Here is a 21,348-nt window from a genome sequence, read left to right as displayed (position 1 = left end):
TAATTGTAACTTCATGAAATAGCTTTGCATTCTGCTTTCTTCACTTAATATCTCAAAATGTTTTTAAAGAATTACACAAATGACACTTTAGGTCTGTTTTAACAAGCAAAGTAACAGATATTAAACAATACTTGTTTGATTACTTTAAAGTATCCACTCTAACATTCTTCATAGATAACTTCAAATACTAATACTCTATCTCTACTTATTACATATATTATTAATATTTATATACTTATTTCTATCAGGTCACTCTATCATGGTAAGAGTTTCAACTAAGGCAGTGGCAACAGATATGGATTAGTTGGGTTGTTGTTTGTTGCTGTCGTGTTGGTTTCAACTCTTGGCGACCCCAGGTGTGCAAAGTAGAATTGCTCCATAGAGTGTTCAAGGCCGTGACCTTTTGGAAGCAGATTGCCAGGCCTGTCTTCAAAGGTGCCTCTGGGTGGGTCTGAACTGCCAAATTTTAGGCTAGTAGTCTAACACTTAAACCATTTGTGCCACCCAGGGACTCCTTGGATACGGGTTTAGAGATACGTAAGAGGAGAACAGACTGGACCTGGTAACCAAAGAAAGTGCAGAGTGACGGGGGTGGAGAAACTGATAGCCTGTACCAGCACCATATTCTCTCTTCCCACAGAGTTGGAAGACAGGAAGGGGATACGCGGTATCTTAGGGAAAGAGCTTATGGGGGATATTCATTTCCTTTTTAAAAAATTTTTTATTGTGCTTTAGGTGAAGGTTTACACAGCAAATTAGATTCCCATTCAATAGTTTATACACACTGTTCTGTGACATTAGTTGCACTCCCCGCAGTGTGTCAGCACTCTCTCCTTTACCACCCTGAGTTCCCCATTTCCACTTGTCCAGTTTTCCTGCCTTCTCATCTTTGCTTTTGGGCAGATGTTGACCTTTTGGTCTCATATAGATGATTGCTCTAAGGAGCACTTTCCTCATATGGGTGTTATTGTTTATTTTATAGGCCTATTATTTGGCTGAAAAGTGGTCTGGAGTGGCTTCAGTTCCAAGTCAGAAGGATGTCTAAGGTTTCTCCGGTCTCTCTTGGATCAATAAATCTGGTCTTTTCTATGAATTTGAATTCTGTTCTACACTTTTTTCCCCACTCAAACCAGGACCTTCTATTGTGATCCTGGTCAGAGTGGTCAGTAATGGCAGCCAGGCACCATCTAGTTCTTCTGGTCTCAGGGTAGTAAAGGCTGTAGTTCCTGTGGTCCATTGGTCCTTTGGACTAATGTTTCCTTGAGTCTTTGGTTTTCCTCACTCTCCTTTGCTCCAGACGGAAAGAGACCAATAGTTGTATCTTAAGATTCATTCCCTTTAACATATTTTTCTATTATATTTATACATTACTTTTATAATAAAAAACAAATTTCAACTACAAATGGTAGTCCTTGGGAAAGATGGATAGATGCTAGAGTAAAGCAGAAGGTAAAGAGAGGAATTTTCTTTTCGGGGGGAGGAAACTTCAATGTGTGTATGCTGAGGGAGAGAAGCTAGTAGTGAGGGGGCTGGAAGAATGGGTGTCAGAGGCCAAGGGCTTTGCTGGGGAAAGAGAGAAAGAAACACCTCTACCATTTTGATAAAAGGTAAACTGTGTATAAAGGGGCAGAAACAGGCTCATTTATAAGCAGGCGGCAGAGAGTTGAAGGGATCTCTTGTCCCTGGGGAGGAGAAGAGCTGGTTTGCTCAGTATGAGAAGGGGAGGTTAAGAAACGAGCTTGAGGAGGAGGTGAAAATCTGCAACAGTCATTATTTTATTCTTAATTTAGTTAGTATGCCGTAATCTATTTATACAGTGCCATTATTATTGAGTATTTTGGCTGCTATCAATTTTTTTACATTAAAAATAATATACTACAGCACTCTTCTTTGATAGTATTTGAGGTATTATCAGTTTAAAGATGAAACTTTTACTTTGGAAAATTTAGAAGCAGAGTAAAAAAACTTCAGTGGACTTTAAAAGTTTTAAAGACTTTGTGCTTATGGTATGTTCTCTGAGAGACAGTCTTCCAGTTGGAGGTAGAATTCAGCCATTACTAGAGTTATATGAAGTAACTAGTTACCTTCAACTGGAACTAAAGAGTTTCAGGTTCTAAGTGTACGATAACAAAACAATTTTTGAAAAAAAAATATGAAAAGCCACAATAGTCATTAGCTCCTCTGCTGATTTCCCAAATATCTGTGGGCAATTTTGTCACCTGTATAATTTACCAATATTTTATTATAATAAACTATCAATCTACTTTGACTCATCTCAACTCAAATCATGAATCCATGTTTATATCAAAGCAGACGAAAATGTTAGAACCAAAACCAATTTCAGAGATCATTCTAGTCTAATCCATCATTTTGTAGATGAGCCTTCAGGCTTGGCCAGACATTTAGCCAGAAATACATTTATTGTATAAGATTCCTGATGGTAGTTTGGATCATACAGTCTAGACTATAATTAAATGTGTCAGGGCAAAGAAGGCACACTATATACGTGCGTGCACATTCAAATAATGACAGCATATCATATGACCGGTTTCAAATTTGATGAAAACCAAAATGTAAGAACAATTGTGTTAGCTAGCAGTGAGCTACAGTAATCATTACACAGAAAATGGCTAAAGATCTTATGCAAGAATCTCCCAACTTCAGAACAAAGATTATATTATGTAGAGGAGAAAACGACCCTTGTTATTATTGCTGGAAGCAAACAATGTCAGGCAGTACTTGGAAAACTTTTGTAAAATGCCATTCAACAAGGTTAACAAATGGAAGCAAAAGAAATAGTTTAGGAAATTGCTTTAAAAAATGCCATTCAAGATACACTTGGCCTGTTCAATATGGTCAAGAATTTTTGCTTCTAATCTAGAAACATTTGCTTACTTCAAAAATAAAGTGCTAATTCTGTTCACTGAAAAAACTTGGAAGCAATAACAATCCAATGTCAATGAGCATCCCTAACATCCAAATTGTAGTCTCTAAGAGCCATTCCTAACTAAAAGAGATGAAATCCTTTGTGAAAATGGCTGATTTCGGTCTGTGGCAGGAAATGCACAAGATGAGCCTAGTATATCTTGTAACAGAAAGCAAAGATGCTCTCACACACGAATGGAAGTTATGTCAAAAGGACATGGGTCAACTTGAAGGGGCCACAGATGGATAATTAATCATCTAAAAAAAGTGTGCAACTAAATAAGATACATGGAAAACATTAAATCTATTAATTCATAGCAATATGAGAGAGAGAGAGAAGTAAAACTAATTGACACCTATGGAAATTCCTAGGGCAACAACTAATTACTGTAATTACTTTCTAAAATGATAATTACTCATTGCCATGGAGTCAATTTCAACTCACAGCGACCTTACAGGACAGAGTAGAGCTGCTCTATAGGGCTTCCAAGGCTGCACGTCTTTACGGAAGCAGACTGCTGTATCTTTCTCCCGAGGAATGGCTGGTGGGTTCAAACAGCCAACCTTTCAGTTAGCAGTCAAGCTCTTAACCACTGCGCCACCAGGGCTCCTAAACTGATAATTAAAGGGAAAGAATTAAACATTTATTCTGCATTTCTGGTACGAATTATAATCAAATAGCTGTGGTTCTTCTCTATAAAACTCCTCCAACCAATAAATTCACAACGAATGACAACTGGAAAATCACTTTTTTCTACTCTCTAGTGAAATGACTGAATCATGCAATGTTTATTAATGAATGGTAAAATAAAGTTAATTGAGAATTTATAATAGATTAGGCTATCATCATCTGAACTCATTGCTCAGTCTTAAAATTACTAAAGTATGACTTCTAATGTGATAAATATGAAATATGTATAAAATATCATTGCCAAAATAAAAATGAATCTAAATCTAATCTAGCCTTTAAATATAACTTCCAGTCTAGAAACATAGGGGATACCAGAATAAGGTAAATGACACCAAGAGGGAGCAATCTTATGAATCCAGAGTGGGAGACACTCTATACAACAATTAACTCAGTTTTTCAACAATCCAACGGTATTAAAAAAGGAGGGGAGTGCTGTTCTAAATGAAAAGGGACTTAAAAGAGACTTTAGTGACATTACAACCAAATGCAGTAAGTGGACCCTGTTCAGATCCGGATTTGAACCAAACGGAATCAAACCAAACCAAACCCATTGCCGTCAATTCCGACTTGTAGCAACACTCTAAGACAGAGCAGAACAGCCCCATAGAGTTTCCAAGGCACACCCGGTGGATTCGAACTGCCAACCTTTTGGTTAGCAGCCATAGCACTTAACCACTACGCCACCAGGGTTTCCGATTTGAACAAAGAAACTATAAAAAAATTTTTTTGGTAATCAAGGAAATTTGTGTATGGACTATTTGTTATTAAAGAATTATTGCTAATTTGTTAAGTACAATAATGACACTGTGATTATATGAGAAATATCTTTTTCTTTTTGAAATGACACTGAAGTGTTTAGGGTTGATGTGATATGACACGAGGGTTGGAATTTGTTTTAAAATAGTCTAGCCAACAAAAAGCTGGGGGAAGTTGGGAGTTGGGGGATAGATGAAACAAACAGCAAAAGTATTGATGATTTTAAGGCTGGGTGATGGGTACATGGGGTTTCTTTGTACTTCCTACTTTTGTATATGGTTGAAAATCTTTGTAATACAATGAAAAGAATAGGATTATTGTGAGAAATTCATGATTTTAACATTAGACTTCTGGAACATCTTCCACTGACCACAATTCCTTATGGAACATTGAGAGCAATTAAGTGACCTCATCCTCAAGTTTTTTCAGTACCCTGGAATGTCATTCCTGCCCCAGGAGACAAATTCGTTTAGAGTGAGAAAGTAATTATTTATAATCTTTTCTTAAAACTTGGGCTCCAAATTGTTCAAACCATGTATTGCATCCCATGTTCAGACGATTTGCCTCAATGGACAAGTATCAATTTCTTTCTGTCTCGCATTCTTTATGGTCCAATAAAGCATGTTACTGTTGTACCCCGATATAATATTATTGTTTGCCCTATATATTAATACATCAATAAGTAATGTCCTAAGTTTCCCTGTAATTCTACAAGAGACAATTCAGTAAAAATGCTGACCTTTAACAAAGTACTAAACCTCTAACATTTACATGCTAAACTGGAAAATGGTAACAAATAAAACTGATTACGGTGTGACTGTTCCAATTAGGGCCTGTTGTTATCTACCTTGTCCTCAGGGTCATTAACAATTCCCTCGTCCTTCAGATCTAACTGGTCCTCAAATTTTGCTAAGGGTATGGTAAAGAACACGAGATTTGGAACCATTTTCCACATTGCCACCAGAACTCATCATATCTCTTCCCCGGCGGCTCCTTACTGCCTGTAGAACGATATCCAAACTCCTTGGCAGAGCATGGAAGGAAGGCTTTTCACAATACGGTCTGAGCCTTTCCAGTTTTAACTCCTGTTGCTCCCTCCCATGAGTGCTGGGCTCCAGCCACACCAGAATTCTCATCATTCTCCAAACACGTCATGCACTTTCATACCTCTGTGCCTTTGCACGGAAGGTACCCGACCCTTTCATCCTCTTTATTTATTTGGCAATTTCCTACTTCAAGGTGTTCTTCATTTTTGACATCGCAGGCAGAGATCATGGCTCTTTCATCTGGCATAGTAACGACAGTGAGTTGTAACGAGCTGCCTCTCTTGTCATAGTAGTCTATGGCTACTTGAGGGCTGGGAAGCTGTGTAGTGTAGTTCTGAGCACAGACTCTGGAGCCAGACTATTGGGTTTAAATAATACTAGCTATGTGACTTTGGTGGAAGAAAGACATAGCAGTCTGCTTCTGTAAAGATTTAAAGCCTGGGGAACACTATGGGGCACTTCTATTCTGTCCTTTAGGGTTGCTATGAGTCGGAATTGACTCAATGGCAGTGGGTTTATGTGATTTGGGCTAAATTAGTTAATATTTCTGTGCCTCCCAACTTCATATGGAAGGGAAAGAGGCCCCGGATAAGTAAAGCATTACTGAAAAAGAAGGACAAAGTGGGAGGCCTCACTCTACCTGATTTTAGAACCTATTATACCGCCACAGTAGTCAAAACAGCCTGGCACTGGTACAATAACAGATCAATGGAACAGAAGTGAGAATTAAGACATAAATCCATCCACATATGAGCAGTTGATATTTGACAAAGGCCCCAAATCAATTAAATGGGGAAAAGACAGTCTTTTTAACAAATTGTGCTGGCATAACCGGATATCAATCTGCAAAAAAATGAAAGAAGACCTATACCTCACACCATGCACAAAAACTAACTCAAAATAGATCAAAGACCTAAATATAAAATCTAAAACGATAAAGATCATGGAAGAAAAAATAGGGACAATGCTAGGAGCCCTAATACATGGCATAAACAGTATACAAAACATTACTAAAAATGCAGAAGAGAAACTAGATAACTGGGAGCACCTAAAAATCAAACACCTATGCTCATCCAAAGACTTCACCAAAAGAGTAAAAAGATTACCTACAGACTGGGAAAAAGTTTTTAGCTATGACATTTCTGATCAGTGCCTGATCTCTAAAATCTACATGATACTGCAAAAACTCAACTACAAAAAGACAAATAACCCAATTAAAAAAAGGGCAAAAGATATGAACAGACACTTCACTAAAGAAGACATTCAGGTAGCTAACAGATACTTGAGGAAATGCTCATGATCATTAGCCATTAGAGAAATGCAAATCAAAACTACAATGAGATTCCATCTCACTCCAGCAAGGCTGATATTAATCCAAAAAACACAAAATAATAAATGTTGGACAGGTTGTGGAGAGACTGGAACACTTATATACTACTGGTACAAAGGAGAATGAAAAATACCAAAGACACAAGTTAATTATGAGCCCAAGAGGCAAAAAGGGCCACATAAACCAGACACTACATCAGCCTGAGACGAGAAGAGCTAGATGGTGCCTAGCTACAACCGATGACTGTCCTGACAGGGAACACAACAGAGAACCCCCAAGGGAGCAGGAGAGCAGTGGGTTGCAGACCCCAGATTCTCATAAAAAGACTTAATGGTCTGACCGAGATTAGAAGGACCCTGGTGGTCATGGCCCCCAGACCTTCTGTTAGCCCAAGACAGGAACCATTCCCAAAGCCAACTCTTCAGACAGGGATTGGACTGGACAAGGGATAGAAAAAGATGCTGGTGAAGAAATGAGCTTTTTGGATCAAGTAGACACTTGAGACTATGTTGGCATCTACTATCTGGAGGGGAGATGAGAGGGCAGAGGAAGTCAGAAGCAGACGGAATGGACACGAAAACGGAGAGTGGAGGGAAGGAGCGAGCTGTCTCATTAGAGGGAGAACAATTAGGAGTGTATAGCAAGGTGTATATAAATTTTTGTATGAGAGAGACTGACTTGATTTATAAACTTTCACTTAAAGCATAATAAGAATTAAAAAACATATATTTCTGTGCTTCAATGTCCTCATCTATAAAATGGGTATAATAAGAATATCCACTGACAGGTTAAGTGAAATAAAGCAGGGCCTGATATATCTTAAGTACTATGTTAACTGCTATTACTACTATTGCTGTTGTTATTATTGCAGGCCTTTAATAAATGTGCTAATTGGCAGTTTTAGCCTTATAAACTACATATTCGCTTTTCAGAAGAAATGGAAACTTCTTTATAAAACTTTCCTAATGAATTAGATTTGGGGTGTTATGCCTAAAATAAAGAACTTCAATTTTCTATTATATGTTATAATTACATGAAAATGGAATCTTCCTTAGAATAAAAATCTTTATATTAAGAAAATAGCTATTTCCTAAATAATTCAAAATTATTTTCCCCACATAATATTAGAAAAATGAAAGCTATTTTTTTCTTAAACATAAAATAATATAGTTTTTGACATATAATTTACCTATTACAACTTATCCATTGAAATAGTATCACTGGTAAATACAGGCAATTAATGGATAGATCGAAGAGTTCACATTTTAAATTTAAGGATAGTTTCTACTTACATCAATTTAATGATTTGGCAACTGAATTGTACTGTTATATCAAATAATTTATATAAGATCAGCAGTCATTAACAACTCATCAGAAAATTCACCATTAAATAAGACACAAACATTTTCAAATGATAAAGATTATAATGTAAGATACTGATTATTCACACTCAACAAATTTTATATGTAAAGTCAAACTAATTTTTTTAAAAAGCCAAGGCCCCACAAACTTTACAGAGTCACACATAAAGAAGTGCAATCTGGTAATAAAAGGTTATTAAAAGAGATTCCAATATTCATATGTGTCTCTCAAAAATATCAGTTTATGACCTATAGTATCACTTCTCAAATCTCCTTCCCAGGCCCCGCGCACTCTGCAGCTATTCTGGAGTCACGAACCCTCCAAAAACCTTTCCTGATGTGGTTTTTCTCCTTTTGTCTCCTTCCTCCTCTTCTCCAAATCTCAGTTATGCAACTGGATGTAACCTCTAGCTAAACTTTTTCCCCTGCCCAGCTTCCTGTCACCAGCCCTTTCCCTTCTCACTCTGGTTCAGTGTCCACCTACTGAGACAGAGGAGGCGGCGGGACAAGCACAGAACAATTGCCCATTAATGAATCTTGCCCACATCGCAAATTAAAAAGGCACACTATAGATCTGCAATATCTTGCAGTGCTTAAATTACTTAATAAATAACAATTGGAATCAATTGTTTAATTTTGGTGTCATTACTTCTAGAAAGGGAAAACAAAGATATTTTCTTGGATATAAATCGTTATTCCTCACCAACTTAATTTTTCAAATAAATATCCAACTATGCTCATTTTAAAATATATTCCACAAAGCATATATGATTTATAAATGTATATATAATGTATACACATTCTACCATATTTAAAAGTAATAAGATTTATTTTAAATTACCCTACAATCATACTTTGTAATTTACTGGGCTGTTTTTTTTCCTTCATTAATCTGAATTTAGAAAGTTACATGGTATTAATATGTAATTAATACCATAAAACTTTCTAAATATGTAATTAATACCATAAAACTTTCTAAATACGTAATTAATACCGTAAAACTTTCTAAATATGTAATTAATACTGTAAAACTTTCTAAATTCAGATTAATGAAGGAAAAAATGGCAGTCCAATAAATTACAAAGTATGACTGTAGGGTAATTTAAAATGAATTTTTATATATGGTAGAACGTACATACACTATACATATATAGGGTTGCTACGAGTCAGAATCGACTCGACGGCAATGGGCTTGGTTTTTTTTTTTTTTTACACTATTAACTTCCATGTGTTTATAATTTCCTTGGTAAGAATTCAATTTCCCATATATTACATGGTATTTCAATCACACTGTAAGCTCTTAAATGGCATGTAAGGTCTTAGAGGAAAAATACCAAACCCATATCTTCGTACAGCCCCTAGTGTCTGGTGTGGCTCTTTGCACCAAATGAATACACAGCAGTGATGTTCAGTGACAGCAGCCACAGGCGATCCTTCAGTGAGTATTTCCCATGCTGGGGATGGGCCCATGCAGCTGCGTGCAACCCTGTGCATGTGACCCACCGGTGCAAGATACGGCTTTGACATTACACATGAGCCACAGTGTATTTTTAGGTCAACACATTTCAACACTTTCAAGGGAGCATTTATTTACAAGCTAAACTTTTAAGTACTATCGAAAATTAAAACCATTTGTTGTCAAGTCAATTTTGGCTCACGGCAATCCCATGTGTGTCAGAGAAGAACTGTGCTCCATGGGGTTTTCAATAGCTGGTATTTTGGAAATAGATCACCAGGCCTTTCTTCCAAGGAGCCTCTGATTGGACTTGAATTGCCAACCTTTCAGGTAGCAGCCTAGCACATGAACAATTTGTACTCCCCTCCACTGCTGTAAAGTTGATTCTGACTCATAGCGACCCTATAGGACAGAGTAGAACTGCCTCATACGGTTTCCAAGGAGCAGCTGGTGAATTGGAACTACCGACCTTTTGGTTAGCAGCCGTAGCACTGAACAACCATGCCACTAGGGCTCCACTTAACTGAGTACTATTAATTTATCTTCATTTCCTGAAAAAGAAATCTGATATTTTTTCCTGTATCAAAACTCTTCGATGGCTTGCCATTTTCAAAAAGATAGTGCCAAATGTTTTAGCCTGCCATGAGGGCAACTGGTTTTTAACTAATACATAGTATACTTCCCTTTCTAGAGCTGAAAGACAATTTTCCAGTAAAAACAGTATTTTGTCCCCCCAAATAAAGTAATTGTGGTACAATACTTTATTCAACAATAAATAATTACAGTCATAAGAATGTAAATGTGATTATTAATAACATTAAAAATTCTGACAAAGTGTATTGTGAGGATAAGGGGAAGAACAAAATGGAGTGATGGGGTAATGGAAAAACAATGAGAAAGTCAAAAGATATTGTTTAAAATTGATAATAAAAAAATTAGTAAACAAAGTCTTCACCAAAAGAGTAAAAAGACTACCTACAGACTGGGAAAAAGTTTTTAGCTATGACATTTCTGATCAGCACCTTATCTCTAAAATCTACATGATACTGCAAAAACTCAACTGCAAGAAGACAAATAACCCAATTAAAAAATGGGCAAAAGATATGAATAGACACTTCCACTAAAGAAGACATTCAGGTAGCTAACAGATATATGAGGAAATGTTCACGATTATTAGCCATTAGAGAAAGGCAGATCAAAACTACAATGAGATTTCATCTTACTCCAACAAGGCTGGCATTAATCCAAAAAATGCAAAATAATAAATATTGGAGAGGCTGTGGAGAGACTGGAACACTTCTACACTGCTGGTGGGAATGTCAAATGGTACAACCACTTTGGAAATCGATTTGGCGCTTCCTTAAAAAGCTAGAAATAGAACTACCATACGATCCAGCAATCCCACTCCTTGGAATATATCCTAGAGAAATAAGAGCCTTTACACGAACAAATATATGCACATCGATGTTCATTGCAGCACTGTTGGAAGCAACCAAGGTGCCCATCAATGGATGAATGGATAAATAAATCATGGTATATTCACACAATGGAATACTACGCATCAGTAAAGAACAGTGAGGTATGTGTGAAACATTTCATAACATGGAGTAACCTGGAAGGCATTATGCTGAGTGAAATTAGTTGCAAAATAAGGTCACTATTATAAGAACTTGAGAAATAGTTTAAAGTAAGAAGAAAACATTCTTTTGTGGTTATGAGAGGGGGGAGGGAGGAAGGGTGGGAAAGGGGCATTCACTAATTAGATAGTAGATAAGAACTACTTTAGGTGAAGGGAAAGACAGCCCACAATAGAGGGGAGGTCATCACAATTGGACTAAATCAAAAGCAAAGAAGTTTCCTGAGTAAACTGAATGCTTCCAAGGCCAGCAGAGCAGGGGCAGGGGTCTGGGGACCATGGTTTCAGGGGACATCTAAGTCAATTGGTGTAATAAATTCTATTAAGAAAACATTCTGCATCCCACTTTGAAGAGTGGCATCTGGGGTCTTAAATGCTAGCAAGCAGCCATCTAAGATGCATCAATTGGTCTCAACCCACCTGGATCAAAGGAGAATGAAGAATACCAAGGATACGAAGTGATTACGAGCCCAAGAGACAGAAAGGGCCACATGAACCAGAGACTACATCATCCTGAGACCAGAAGAACTAGATGGTGCCCGGCTACAACCCGATGACTGGCCTGACAGGGAACACAACAGAGAACCCCTGAGGGAGCAGGAGAGCAGTGAGATGCAGATCCCAAATTCTCATAAGACCAGACTTAATGGTCTGACTGAGACTAGAAGGACCCCAGTGGTCATGGCCCCCAGACCTTCTGTTGTCCCAGGACAGGAACCATTCCCAAAGCCAACTCTTCAGACATGGATTGGATTAGACAATGGGTTGGAGAGGGATGCTGGTGAGGACTGAGCTTCTTGGATCAGGTGGACACTTGAGACTATGTTGGCATCTCCTGCCTGGAGGGGAGATGAGAGGGTGGAGAGGGTTAGAAGCTGGCGAAATGGACATGAAAAGAGAGAGTGGAGGGAGAGAGCGGGCTGTCTAATTAGGGGGAGAGTAATTGGGAGTGTGTAGCAAGGTGTATATGGGTTTTTGTGTGAGAGGCTGACTTGATTTGTAAACTTACACTTAAAGCACAATAAAAATTATAAAAAAAAAATTAGTAAACAAAAAAACCCTGTTGCTGTTAATTCCAGCTCATAATCACACTACAGGACAGGTTAGAACTTCCCCAGAGGGCTTCCAAGGAGCAGCTGGTGGATTTGAACTGCCAACCTTCTGATTAGCAGCTGAATTCTTAATTGCTGTACCACCAGGGCTCCAAAAAATTAATATAGCCCATTATTTAGTAATACAGAGGTGAATACCAGATGAACGGATAAAAGATGAAAGTGGTTGCCTCTGGGTAATGGGGCTGAGGAATGGAGAAGCAAGAGGCAGAGAGCTGCAGTTTATTGATATACCCGATTATTAAGCTGTGTTATATATTGTTGTTGTTAGGTGACATCAAGTCAATTTTGATTCACAGTGACCCAATGTGACAGAGTAGAACTGCTCTATAGGGTTTTCTAGGCTATAATCTTTATGGGAGTAGATCGCTAGGTCTTTCACAGAGCCTCAGGGTGAGTTTCAATCCCCAACCCTTCGATTAGCAGCTGAGTGCTCAACCGTTTGCACCACAAGGACTCCTTGTGTTATACATTACTTTGATAAAATTAAATGTTAAAAATGGACAGGAGAGGAATTGAGAGTTGGATACAGAAGAAGGATAGGTATGAAATGAGAGGATGAGTGCTACAAAATAAAGAGCCATGCTAGGCTTGAGAAGGTTGGGTAGAAAGGTAGGGAAGGGGAGAAAGGATAGTCTGCTATCCCTACCCTTGCTACATCCAGATTTGTGCACTTTGGGATTTGCAGGAGCCTCAAAATGCTCAAGAAACATTTGCAAATAAGTATACATAAAAAATAACAATCAGGGATTCTGTTATGTAGGTTGACTTTAGTTTTTTGACTCCCCTATAGTCCCATAGGAAACCCTGGTGGCATAGTGGTTAAGTGCTACACCTGCTAACAAAAAGGTTGGTAGTTCAAATTCACCAGGTGCTCCTTGGAAACTCTAGGGGGCAGTTCTACTCTGTCCTATGGGGTTGCTATGAGTTGGTTTTTTTGGTTATAGTCCCATATGCATACAGTAATATTTATTCTATCCCCATGGAAGGAGAGTGTCACCTTGGCATATTCCAGCCAGTGAAAGAATTCCTTTATCTATATTTGAGTTCTCAAAACCAGAATAATCGTGTGTGTGTGTGTGTGTGTCATGAGGGGATTCAGTCTTACACAAGCAGGAAAAAGGTAAACGTCCATAGGAAAGGAAAATTAAATAAAGCAAAAGACTAATGGACCACATGAACCCCAGCCTCCACCAGCCTGAGCCCAGAAGAACTAGATGGTGCCTGGCTACCACCACTGACTGCTCTGACAGGATTCATGATAGAAGGTCCTGGACACAGCAGGAGAAAAATGTAGCACAAAATTCAAATTCACAAAAAAGACCAGACTTAGTGGTCTGACAGGGACTGGAGGAACTCCCAAGACTCTGGCCCCTGGACACCCTCCTAACTCAGAAGTTAAGCCACTCCTGAAGTCTACCTTTCAGCCAAAGACTAGACAGGCCTATAAAACAAACAATAAGGAGGAATGAGCTTCTTAGATCAATCAAGTATACAAGACAAATGGGCAACACCTGCCCAAAAGCAAAGAGGAGAAGGCAGGAAGGACTGGAAACCTGGGCAAATGGAACCAGGGAACCTGGAGGGGGGAAAGGAGAAGGGGGAGAGTGCTGACACATTGTGGAGACTGCAACCAATGTCATGGAACAACGTGTGTATAAATTTTTGAATGAGAAACCAATGTGCTCTGTTTCACCTAAAGGACAATAAAATAAATAAACTAAAGGAACAAACTGGGAGAAAAGAAAAAGGTGAATGGGCAGGTAGGAAAAGGACAGATTGGAAAGCACAAGCAGTACAACAATGGGAAGAGACAGGGCAAACAGAAAAGTGGGGGAAACAGGCAGTAAATGGAAGGAACTTTATTCAGAAACAGGAAGGTGCAAAGAAAGGACTTTGTGCAATCTACGTAAACACGGAGACACAGATTTGGAGGGCTGAGGTCAAGTGGCTCACATCTTTACAGTGAGTCCAAAATAGAAACGTTTAACCACCATTGTTGTAAACCCACACCTGGTTTAAAAGAAGCCGTGCACCTACCCCTTGAGGAGCATGAACAGGACGTGAGGGTGAGCACTGATGTACTCCACCGTAGGGCTCCGAGTGCCTATCTGTCTTCTCAGGATGTTGTTAAATATCTGGGTCACATCCTTCTTTCCCTGTTAAGGGAACAACCAACAAACCAATTGTACACTTTAGATGGGTAAGTTGTATGATACGTGAATTCTGTCTCAAAAGTTCACACACACACACACACACACACACACACACACACAAAGAGCACTGCCTCTTATATACAAAAGCATTAGCTAATTTACTCTTTACAAGCTGTTAAGTCTTTAAAACACAGACTCAACAAAATCGATGCAGCCCTTTCCACAGCATTTGCACTGTGGGAAATCTGACCAATTAGAGGTCCGTTTCTCACAGAAGTAAACAAAAAGGCACAAAAGGATATAAAACAGTAACAAATATGATAGGTCTTAATTCTTTTTGACCTCTGAAGAAAATTATAATAAACATCTTTTAAACCTTCGTAAATAAGAAAGGAAAATACATAAAGAAAATAAAGCAAAGATTTTAGTAAAATTATATGGGTTTAGAATCAAACTCCTTTTTCTTAGATGTAAAAAAAAAAAATCTTGGTAATTTCTTCCCTTTACTTTATCATTCCCAACCCCTCCACCTTTGGTGACTTAATTAAAAAAAAAAAAGTGAGTTTCCTATTAGAAGACTATATCTGACTTATAAGACCTTAGATCATATCAGCCCAGAGGAATAGATGTTAACTATTCAGTTGTTTAAGTTGTAGCAGCCTGAAATTACAGCCAACCTCAAATAGGGCTTAATAGAGTTCTTATGGACAAGACTTCCCTCTCATACAACCTACAGTCTGAGTCTAGGCTGGTTCTCCAACAGAAGCTACGACCTGGACAGGAGATGATTATATGGAAAATAAGGACAAAAATGGCATTCTGTATCGCTTTTGCCTGCATTTCGGCTTTCATCTCTTAACTAAGTTATTAAAGAGCTTCCTCTATAAAGAGCTAGCTAAAAATGCAAATCTGACCATGCTCTCCTTTTCCCTTCAGCTCCTCAACATCTCCCTTTTGCTGAGAGAAAAATCCAAGGCTTTCCATGACCTGGCCCCTACTTCCCTCTCCAGGCTCACCAGCTATCTATCACTTTCCAATGTCTACTTCAAGTTCTATTAACACCACATTGCTGTACCACCAACACTCATCCAGAATGTTTCCTGCCTCTACACTGCTAGTCACGCTGCTCTGTTTGTTCTGTTCATTCTTTTCTTTTTTTAGCTAACTCTCACTTATCCTTTAAGATTCAGTTCAGGACATTCTCCCCTGGGATAACTGTCCCTCTCCATACTTTGCCTACAATGATCAGTACCTCATCTTCCCCTGCCAGATCCACTCCATTACTGCATAGCGGCTAGCATTTATTGAGTACTTACTCTGAGCCAGGCATTTATGCCAAGAGCACATATGTTATCCAACCCTCACAATTGTACATATTCTAAATAAAGAAATTAAGGACTAGAGAGGCTACATTACCCAGATGGAATATGGATGGCTAGTATGCCATCCCAGACTGATGGAATCCAGAGATTGGGTTCTTAGCCATCATCCTAAACTTGGAACATTTAACATGTTACACTGAAATAAATGATTTTCTTTCTGACTTCCTTATCACAGTATAAGCTCTCAAGGACACAGACCATGCTTTAGGTCCATATCAGGGCCCAGAATATAGTTGGCATTTAATAAATATATAGAAACCCTGGTGGCATAGTGGTTAAGTGCTATGGCTGCTAACCAAGAGGTCGGCAGTTCAAATCCGCCAGGCGCTCCTTGGAAACTCTATGGGGCAGTTCTACTCTTTCCTATAGGGTCGCTATGAGTCAGAATCGACTCGATGGCAGTGGGTTTGGTTTAATAAATATATATCGGACTGACTTAGTTACTTCAGAGACATTTCAAAAATTGCTGTTCATAGGAGAGAGTAGAACTGCCCCGTAGGGTTTCCAAGGCTGTCCTAGAGGGTCGCTGTAAGTCAGAATCAACTCGACAGCAATGGGTTTGGTTTTTTGGAATTTTTACAGAAGCAGAGTGCCACATCTTTCTCCTGTGGAGTGACTGGTAGGTTTGAATCGCCAACCGTTCTGTTAGCAGCTGAGCACTTAGCCACTGCGCCAACAAATATGTGCCACCGATCCCTCTTTCTTTAATGTGGTACTTTTTAATACTAAAGGGACACCCAAAGAACTAGGAGCCAAAATGAAGTGAAGACCAATAATATTACTCAATCTTAAAGCTCCTGGCCATATAAAATAAAGACTAAGTAACAATTAAAAATAATAATATACATAGTCCTTATGTGGGCAGCTCCTGCCTGGAGGTGAGATGAGAAGGAAGAGGGGGACGGGGCTGGTTGAACAGACACGGGGAATATAGGGTAGAGAAGAGGAGTATGCTGTCACATCAGGGGGAGAGCAGCTAGGGTTACATAGCAAGGCGTGTATAAGTTTTTGTATGAGAGACTGACTTAACTGTAAACTTTCACTTAAAACACAACTAAAAAAAGAATAATAATATACATAGTCTTATGGGACAACTTGGTCAACTGGCATAATATAGCTCATAAAGTTTATTTTCTACGCTCTAGTTTGATGTGTAGTGTCTGGGGACTTAAAAGCTTGTGAGTGGTCATCTAAGATGTGACTATTGGTCTCTACTCATCAAGAGCAAGAGAGAAAAAAGGAAATCAAAGACTCAAAGAAGAAACTAGTCTACAGGATGAACAGTCTACACGAACCACGGCCTTATCTACGCTGAGATCAGAAGAACTAGGTGGTGCCGGCTACTACTACCAAACATTCTGATCAGGGCCACAGTAGATGGATCCTGATAGAATGGGAGGAAAATATGTGGAACAGAACTCAAATTTTTAAAACATCTAGACTTACTGGACCAGTTGAGACTAGACTCCCTGAGACAACTGCCCTGAGATAACCTTTAAACCTTGAACCCAAACTATGCCCTCAGGTCACATTTTAGTTAAATAACAGACTCATAAAATAAAGAATATCACCCATGAGTAACGTGCTTTTTTAAAAAATCATCTATATGAGACCAAATTGTCAGGGGGCGGGGAAACTAGATTACTGGAAACAGAACAACCAGAATGGAAATAATGAGAATGTTGATACATTGTGAAAAGTGTAACCAATGTCAATGAACAATTTGTGTAGAAATTGTTAAATGGGAACCTAATGTGCTACGTAAACTTTCACTGAAAACACAATAAAATATTATTTTTAAAAAAACAGTAATAAATAGAAAAAAATCTTAAAGGACCTCATTCACCTTATAAAAAAATAACTTAAAATAGATTGTGAACTTAAATGTAAAATGTAAAACCATAAGATTTTTAGAAAAAAATACAGGAGAAAATCTCCAGAATCCAGAGCTAGGCAAAGAGTTCTCAGACTTGACATCAAAGTACAAGCTATATAAAGGAAAACTTGATAAACCGGACTTCGTCAGAATTAAAAACTTTTGCTCTACAAAAGATCCTGTTAAGAGAATGAAAAGACAACCTACAGAGTGGGAGAAGATATTGCAAACCACCGATCCAACAAAAGACTAGTATCTAGAATATGTAAAGTACTCACAAAATTCAACAGTAAAAAAATTCAAACAACCCAATTAGGAAATGAGCAAAAGACGTGAAGAGACATTTCACTGAAGAGGACACAGGGATGACAAGCTCGTGAAAAGCTATTCAACATCATTAGTCATTACCAGCACCAGTTTCTGTTGCGTTGACTGCCTCATAGTGACCCCAGGCGTGTCAGAGTAGAACTGTACTCCATAGGGTTTTCCATGGTTGGTTTTTCAGAATAGATCATGAGGACTTTCTTCTGAGGCACCTCTGGGTAAACCCGAACTTCCAACCTTTCAGTTCGCAGTCAAGTGCATTAGCCATTCGCACCACCACGGACATCAGCCATTTGTTGTTGTTTTGTGCCGTTGAGTCCATTCTGATTCGTAACGACTCTATAAGACGGAGTAGAACGGTCCCATAGGGTTTTGTAGGCTGCAATCTTCTGGGAGCAGATCACCAGGTCTTTTCTCCTGTGGATCAGCTAGTGGGTTTGAACCCCCGACCTTTTGGTTAGCAGCCAAGTGCTTAACCACCGCACCACCAAGGCTCCTTATATTAACCATTAGGGAAAGGCAAATCAAAGCCCAATGAGATATCATTATACACATATAAAACCCAAAAAACCCACTGCTGTCGAGTCGATACCGACTCACAGCGACCCTACAGGACAGGGTAGAATGGCCCCATAGAGTTTCCAAGAAGCGCCTGGCGGATTCAAACTGAAAGCCTAAAATAAAAAATAGTGACAACACCAAATGCTGGCAAGGATGTAGAGAAACTAGGTCACTCACACACTGCTGGTGGGAATATAAAATGGTACAGCTACTCTGGAAAACAATTTGGCAGTTTCTTAAAAACTAAATATTCAACTGCCATATGGCCTAGCAATTGCACTCCTGGCACTTATTACAGAAAAATGAAAGCTTATTTCACACAAAAACCTGCATAAGAATGTTCATAGCAGCTTTATTCATAATAGTCAAAATCTGGAAAAAAAAACCCAGAAATCCTTCAACAGGTGAATAGCTAAACAAGCTGTGGTATATCCACATCATGGAACACTACTCAGCCCAAAAAGGAACCAGCTACGGATAAAGTCAGCAACTTGGATGAACCTTAAAGGAATTATGCTAAGTCAAAAAAGCCAATCCCAAAAGATTGTATACTATATGGCTCCAATTTATGTAACATTCTTGAAATGATAAAACTATGGAAATGAAAAACAGACAAGAGGGTACTAGGGGTCAGAGATGGGGTGGGAGTAAGGGTGGAAAAGGCAGGTGTAGCTACAAAAGGGCAACTAAGGGATCCTTGTGGTGATAGATGTCAATATCCTGATCATGATATTGTACTATAGTTTTACCAGATGTTACCATTGGGGGAAACTGGGTAAAAGGCATGAGGGATCTCTATAATTTGTTACAAATGAATGCCAATCTACAATTATTTTAAAACAAAAAAGGTTAATTTTTCTGGAAAAAAAAGTTGAATTGGCAAATGTATTACATATATTTTTATAACTATAAAACAAAAAAGATTAATTTAAAAATCTACCACTTTTTCCATCCAGCAATTTTGTTAACTGATAAAATTCAATGCCGGCTCAGTGGAAGGAAGACGCCCATTACTGGCAGTAGGGATATGAAGCAATCTAGCAATATTCAACTGATATCCCAGAGTTCCATTTTGGTAAATCTAGCCTAGGAATATAATTCTAAATAATACTGCTAAATACGGGGAAAAAAATTGGGGCACAACTGTCTTTATCATAATAAAACCAGTTGCTGTCTCGTCAATTCCAACTCATGACAACCTGTGTGTTTCAGAGTAGAATTGGGCTCCATAGGGTTTTCAGTGGCTGTGGATCTGTCAGTTCTGAGAAGCCTCTGGGGGCGGGGGGGCGGGGGCAGCGCTGAACTGCCAGCCTTTATGGTTAGTAGCTGAGTGCTTAACTGTTTGTGCTACCTGGGGTCTCCTTATCATAATAAAGATAGTAATAGTTAGAAACAACCATTATGTCCAGAATTGGGCACGGTTAAATAAATTATTGTAGAATTAAGGAAACAGAACATCAGAATGTTGGCAATAATTTAAATGTAAGAAACATTTACAGCTATTCATTGCTTTTACTTTATTTTATGGACAGAAATAAAAAGAGGGGTGGAAATAAGGGAGGGAGGGAGAGAAAAGAAGAGAGCAGTGCAGAAAGGAAGGAGAGGAACCAGGGAGGGAAAGGATTTGGGGGAGATGGGGACACAGAGATAAATAACAGGTACATAAAAAATAAAATTATATTTTCCTTTAAGGAAAAAAACAAAACAAAAAAACACTATACCGAGGGCGGAGCCAAGATGGCGGACTAGGCAGATGCTACCTCGGATCCCTCTTACAACAAAGACACGGAAAAACAAGTGAATCAATCACATACACAACATTCTACGAACCCTGAACAACAAACACAGATTTAGAGACGGAGAACGAACTAATACGGGGAAGCAGCGATTGTTTCCAGAGCCTGGAGCCAGCGTACCAGTCAGGTACGGCACAAGCACAGAGAGCTGCTCCACTCCCCTGAACTAACACCGGGAGGGGGACCAGCCGGTTCCACGGGCGGTGTGGGACGCAGCCGGTAGGAGAAGTCCCCGGGAGGCAGTGACTGGTCTTGGAGCAGAAAGAGCAGCGTCCGAGCCGGGGAACCATTCTGCAGGGATTTGGACTGGACACAGGTACGGCATAAACACGGAGAGTTGCTCCACCCCCCCGAACTAACCCCGGGAAGGGGCCCAGCCGGGTTGCGCGGGCGGCGTGGGACGCAGCCAGTAGGAGAAGTCCCCGGGACGCAGCGACTGGTATTGGAGCGGGGAGAACAGCGTCCCAGCCGGGACACTCGGTCACGGCACAAGCACGGGGAGCTGCTCCACCCATCTGAACTAACACCGGGAGGAGGCCCAACTGGTTCTCGGGGGCGGCACGGCCACGTGGCTGGAGGGACGAGAAGTCCCCGGGAGGCAGCGACTGATTTTGGAGTTGAGAGTGCACCGTCCCAGTAGGGGAGCCTTGACGCTGGGCGTGGGGCTGGAAGCGGAGGATCTGACCGTGACTCCAGCGGGCCAGACCCCCCGGGGGCAATCTCCACACAGCCAGCACACACAGGCGACGAGCCCACGGGAATCTCAGATATAATAGTCATTACAAGCAAGACAAGCAACTCTGGCTATATTCTGAGGTGCTACTCTCCTATCTCTCTGTTCCCTCCCCCACCCTCCCCAGGCGGCTTCATTAACATCTGAATAGCCTGAGCCAGAGGGAGAACTCTGATAGGGATCTGACTGCATTTTTTTTTTTAGCGG

General features: G+C 39.5%; 1 protein-coding gene across 10 annotated transcripts in view; it reads right to left on the bottom strand.

Moving 5' to 3' along the window:
* CAB39L (calcium binding protein 39 like) overlaps window positions 1-21,348 on the bottom strand; it is a 194,438-nt gene that overhangs the window by 51,434 nt on the left and 121,656 nt on the right. For all 10 annotated transcript variants that reach the window (XM_049853029.1, XM_049853033.1, XM_049853030.1 and 7 more), the window contains one exon: window positions 14,354-14,472. In XM_049853029.1, coding sequence (XP_049708986.1) covers window positions 14,354-14,472 — 119 coding nt within the window. The remainder of the gene's footprint in view (window positions 1-14,353; window positions 14,473-21,348) is intronic.

This window comes from Elephas maximus, chromosome 14, assembly GCF_024166365.1.
Source record: "Elephas maximus indicus isolate mEleMax1 chromosome 14, mEleMax1 primary haplotype, whole genome shotgun sequence".
NCBI classification, from domain to species: domain Eukaryota; kingdom Metazoa; phylum Chordata; class Mammalia; order Proboscidea; family Elephantidae; genus Elephas; species Elephas maximus.
Note: the sequence above shows the minus strand (reverse complement) of the source record. Positions and strands in the feature narration are given on the sequence as shown.